This window comes from Berghia stephanieae, chromosome 10 (genome assembly GCF_034508935.2).
Source record: "Berghia stephanieae isolate SIO BIC M18660-M18661 chromosome 10, UCSD_Bste_1.3, whole genome shotgun sequence".
NCBI lineage: Eukaryota > Metazoa > Mollusca > Gastropoda > Nudibranchia > Aeolidiidae > Berghia > Berghia stephanieae.
This window is the reverse complement of record NC_088369.1, coordinates 4737291-4743309: the sequence shown is the minus strand read 5'-3', so window position 1 is coordinate 4743309 and position 6019 is coordinate 4737291. Positions and strand designations below refer to the sequence as shown.

General features: G+C 32.3%; 1 protein-coding gene across 2 annotated transcripts in view; it reads right to left on the bottom strand.

Moving 5' to 3' along the window:
- The window catches only part of LOC144956107 (PCI domain-containing protein 2-like), a 28874-nt gene continuing 22855 nt past the window's right edge, over positions 1-6019 (bottom strand). Inside the window, exons 12-16 of one of the 2 annotated variants that reach the window (XR_013641880.1) lie at positions 5450-5575; positions 4088-4172; positions 1558-1614; positions 302-682; positions 1-79 (exon numbers count right to left, since the gene is read on the bottom strand). Coding sequence is in view for 1 of the 2 variants with exons in the window: in XM_078886457.1 (XP_078742583.1) it covers positions 593-682; positions 1558-1614; positions 4088-4172; positions 5450-5575 (358 nt within the window). In the remaining variant the exon portion in view is untranslated. Of the gene's footprint in view, positions 683-1557; positions 1615-4087; positions 4173-5449; positions 5576-6019 lie in introns of both variants that reach the window. The other variant, XM_078886457.1, reaches the window with a different exon arrangement.

Sequence of the window (6019 nt, the reverse complement as noted above, 5' to 3'; positions counted from 1 at the left end):
TTTTTTTTTTAGGTTCTTCACTGTTTCTTTTATTATCATTGGACCAAGAAAATATATCAACAAGATGATGATGATGATGCTGATGATAATGACGATGATGATGATAATGACGATGATGATGATAATGATGATGATGATGAATGAAGAGGATGATGATGACGATGATGAATGAAGAGGATGATGATGATGATAATGACGATGGTGATGGATGAAGAGGATGATGATGACGACGATGATGATGATGATAATGACGATGATGATGATAATGATGATGATGATGAATGAAGAGGATGATGATGACGATGATGAATGAAGAGGATGATGATGATGATAATGACGATGGTGAGGATGACAATGATAATGATGAAGACCATGATGGATTACAAAAGTGCTGAAGGTCACAACGATGATAATGATGATGCTGATGCAGATGATCTTGATTATGATAATGATGATGAGGACAACGACGACGACGTAAGTCATGATGATGATACAAGACAAAACCTAACAAGCCCTCGTAGGCATTAGGCACACGTGACAATACACACACACACACATACACACACACACACACACACACACACACAGACTACTATAGGATGGAGGACAAGGTAGGAAACGGATTCTGTTTACTGACGACAAGCTTCTGGTGCTGGTGGGAGATATAACCCTTGATTTTATTCTGGATGGGAATAGAAAATTAGAATGCATATTATTATTATTGTTATAATTATTATTATTATTATTATTATTATTATTATTATTATTATTATTATCATTACTATTATTATTATTGTTATAATATGATATATTTTTCTGAATATTTAACTTTTCCTCATATTTCAAAATCACATTCTTCACATTACATTGATAGATCATCTACGATTGTAACATTCAATTAGCTTTAAATTATAACATTTAATTTTCTTAAAAATTGTAACTTTTAATTTTCTGAAAAATTATAACATTTAATTTTCTGAAAAATTGTAACATTTAATTTTCTGAAACATTGTAACATTTAATTTTCTGAAAAATTGTAACATTTAATTTTCTGAAAAAGTGTAACATTTAATTTTCTGAAAAATTGTAACATTTAATTTTCTTAAAATTATAACATTTAATTTTCTGAAAAATTATAACATTTAATTTTCTGAAAAATTATAACATTTAATTTTCTTAAAATTGTAACAATTAATTTTCTTAAAAATGTAACTTTAAATTGTCTTAAATTTCTCATGTCAACTATATCTTGTAAAGCAAATCAATTACAATAATATTATTTCTCTTTTGAGATGAGGTACCTTCAATGGCTTTCTTATTGAAGACATGAAAAGCTGCTGAAGTGTAAAACTAAGGGGTAAAAAAAAAAAAAAAAAGAAAAAGCCGGAAAAAAAAGAAGGCAAAAAAATAAAAAAATAAATGTCGAACATTTTTCACCCCTGATATTTCCCATTTCTGATCAATTTTAAAAAATTGAAATGCCCTAGTTTTTGGCATCTGGTTTACCCGTGACCCAATACCATTTTTGAGGTGAAGGGTCAGGGGTCACAATCGTACCTCAAAGATAAGATTGGCCAGGATACACTGCGTCTCATCGTCATCTATGTCGTCTACCTGGAAACGCGCAAGAGAACAAAATAATTAGAATCTATCATTTTTATAAAGAGAATAAACCGTGGCTGATCTAATTCAAAGAAAAACAAAACTAAATAATAATTTAAAAAAAACAAAAAAAAAAAAACAAAAGCAATAAACAAACAAAGGCTGAAGAAGGGTTTTAAGCCTGAAACGTTCTGGATTTGGTGTTTTGGTCTTTTCTTTTTTTTAAGCTGTTATATTCATTTTTGTTTATTACTGTTTACAGTTCACAGTTCACAGTTCACAGTTTACAGTTCACAGTTCACAGTTTACAGTTCACAGTTCACAGTTCACTGTTTACAGTTCACAGCTTCCAGCAGCACAGTACGTACCATAAACTAACAATTGGTTGACATACCGATGGGCCTTATACAATTGTTTTTTATAACTGTCAGTGATAAAAATCCTTTACAAGGGGTCCCAAGCTATTAGCAACACTGAATATATAGGGCCATCCATAACATCGGTAAGGCACTATATGACAGATTTTTTTCTTTCTATTTTTTTTTGACAAAGCCATTACTGTTATCTGTCAAGAGTCTCATTTTAAACCTGAGTACAGTGAGAGAATCAAGGACTCAACTTTGCATCATTCCCCGATGGACTAGAGCCATGGACCTACAGGTCAGAAATCACATCACAAAACCACGCTCTCTCACCCCCATCCCCATTTTAAAGACCTTTTTGCAGTTACTTTTCCTATATATACACATACACAGACATACGCACACAGACACACATACACAAACATATACATATCCTCTCCATTCCCCCCCTCTCTCTCTCATTCTTTCTCTCTCTTCCCCCCCCCCCCCTCTCTCTCTCTCTCTCTCCTTATCTCGCGCCACTTCTTGCATCCACACTCGACGCCCTTTCCTCACATTAACTTTATTTCCACATTTCACAAAATGTGATATTTTGTAAATTTACATATTTGTGTTTGTGTTTACTGTCTCCTGACGAAGGCCAAGGGCCGAAACGTTGTTTGTTTTGTGTTGTTCCCTTATATATGAGTCACATCTGCTCACTTTATTTTTTTATCTCCAAAAAAAAAAAATAGATATATTGAAAAGGACTAGCATTCTCCTTTGAAAGACAGATGGAAAGAACAACAATTAACTCATGATCAAAATTACAAACAAAATGACAGCCATCTCACCAGAACATCTAGACATACAACGACATTAATGCATTCAAAGAAAAACCCACTCAAAAACACTAAAACACCAATCTACAAATTCAAACATCTTCACATATTCATTATCAACCTGCACTATCAAATACTGGAACGCTCTTCCCGAATCATATATGTGAACACAACAGATTTAGACACAGTCAAGCAAGGATTATCAAACTATTTCAGCCTAAACACTAAACACCAACAATGGCTGTCACACTCAACTACTCGCTCTGCGCTCAAATACAAGTACTCAGAATTGAGTCGATTTCAAGTAACATTCAGATTCAGATTCAGAGATTCCCTTCAAACAGAGAGTTACTCTCAATTAAACATTACATAAACTGGTGTCAATTCAAGCCTACACGAACCTGATGCTTCTAAGCGCCATTATCATAAGAATTTAAGCTGCTAGAGGCTGTGGACTGTACAATGTAATGAACAAAATTGTAAAATCTACTAGCCAAATATGGACCTGCAAATTGAAAACTTCAAATTTAGTCATTTTTATGTCAATTTTTAGTAATTTGACAAGGAAATTCGTAATTTATGAAATTGTGTATAAACAACCACAATATTATTATTATTATTATTATTATTATTATTATTTAAATATTACTAAGAATTAAAAATTCGTAATTTTCCATAAAATTTCGTATTTGGCCATGAAATTTGTCTCAAATTCGTAAAATTACGAAATATTTGTAAGATTCGGCAGGTATGCAAATACTTTTCTGCCATTTGTCAGGATTTTAATTTTAAGCAATGTATTAATTAATATTTTCATTGTTTTTGTTATTGGCTGGAGAAGGGTTTTCAGCCTGAAAAGTTCCGTGTTTGATTATTTGTTATTTTTCAAAGCTGTTGTGTTCATTGTTGTTCATATTACTTTTCAAAACCCTGAAGATAATGTTGCAACTTTATCAATTACGGGTACCAAGATAAACTCCAGCACCACTGGCTTGATGACTTTTACCAATAAATAACAATGTGAAACTGAATGTAAGCTTCAATTTAATAAACGAAAACAAGATAATGTGGACGTTTCGGGTTTCCCCTTTATCAACAAAACACAATGAATGAAACACTTCAGACGAATGAGATATCTGAGAATGTTATTCTCGCCTGTAGTGTTTCATTCATTATCTATTTTTGTTTATTAAATTGAAGTTTACATTCAATTTTTCATTTTCAAGGATATTTTTTAAAGCTTCGAGCATCAACATTTTCATGCCTTTAAGCAACTACTCTACTTCCTGTATAAGGACCCACCTCCATCATCTTGAGGGCCACAGTGAAAGAGCTGATGTTGATAAGATGGGGATTCTCGGTTTGTAGCTTTTGGTTTATCAGGTACCTGGGATTTAAAAAAAAAAAAAAGGATTACAAATTTAAGAGAAATAAGAAAAAAAAAAAGAAAGAAAAAAATGTAGTTTAAACCTCTCCTTACCAACTATAGGAAAATCGTCACATTCGTTACGATACAACCAACAATTTTTCTTATCTAAATTTCTTTCGTATAACATAAAATTTAAATAAAATTAACAGTATGTTGAAGAGCATGTTTTGCTAAAGAAATTATGTATCGCTAGAATGTAATTGCTAGTGTGTCCGAGTGTTAAAACATTTAGAAGTGTGTTACTTGGGTGTTTTGTTTGTTGCTTTAGGTCTCTTCCAACACAATTGAGGTTATATGAGAGACCGCTGAAACAAAAAAAACAAGCAATCTAACAAAAATAGTACAAATGTCAATCAAAATCATAACCTAAAGATATCATAAGCTAAATTATAAATAACCAAGAACAATCAGGCAGAAGATTTACAGAAAAAAAAATATCCCCTGTCAAAAATACAATCACAAACCAAAGAAGCAGTATAGGCTAGTAAAGAGAAGAAGAAACGACATCACTATCGGATCGTACACCCATGCGAACATCATAGGTATATGATTCAAGGGTGATGCTCCCATCCAACCACCCGCTTACTTGGGTGTGCAGTTTTGGGGAAAATCTTGAAAATGTCTGGTAAAGAGAGGGTTAAAATCCAAAGTAATATTAACTCACTCAACCCTAACACCGACTATATCCATTGTTTACCCGGGTTACTTTTACTCCATGCCTATTTATTACATTTTTCTGAGACAAATTATAGGCGTAGGATCAAAGCTAATGGTTTTAGTTTTTGCATTTTAGTGGTAGTTGAACAAAACTATCTATGTACATGCTCATTTTAATACATTTTTTCCAGTTTTAAAAAGTAGCAAACATCTCTAGGATTGAGTGAGTTAACAAGGCCATGTGCCTCAATTTGCATTATATCATTGGTTAGATCCAACAGGCCCAGCTACCCCATCATGGGGCACCGTGGCTCAGCGGTATGGTCTTTGCTTCGTACCCAAAAGGTATCAAGGTCGATCACCCACCGCTGCACTGTGCGGCCTTGAGCAAGTCACCTCGCCCTAGCTCAATTTTCGGCGGCCTGCACTGCGGCTGATGCCTGGGTTATTCCAGGCTTCCCTTGGAATAGACCCTGGAGACAAATTTCCCCTATGGGATGAATAAAGGGAATTTTATGTATTTTTAAGTTCAATGGACTTGATTTTAAATTCTTTCTTTTTCTACGGAGAATACTCACACTTTCTTGAATAAGTTTCTGTATGTTATAGTCTTCAGTTTTTCCAGAATGAGGTAGACTCCGCATCGGATGAAGAATGCCTCGTGTTTTTGTAAAGCTTCATTCAATTGAAGCAGATTGCCGGAGCTGGGTGAATATGAAAAAAAAAGTTATCATTATTATCATTATTATTATTATTATTATTATTATCATTATCATTATCATTATTATTATTATTATTATTATTATTATTATTATTATTATTATCATTATTATCATTATTATCATTATTACTATTATTACTATTGTTACTATTATTATTATTATATTATTATTATTATTATTATTATTATTTATTATTATTATTATCATTATCATTATTATTATTATTGTTATTATTATAATTATTACTATTATCATTATCACTATTATTTTTTCTTCTCTTCTTCTTCTTCTTCTTCTTCTTCTTCTTATCATCATTATCATTATTATAATTAACAATAATTTTTTTAAAAGATCAATCGCGTCTCTCTAATCCGTAACTCCACAAACCAGATGTCTCCAATATCAGGACGGGTTACTTGAGGTGGG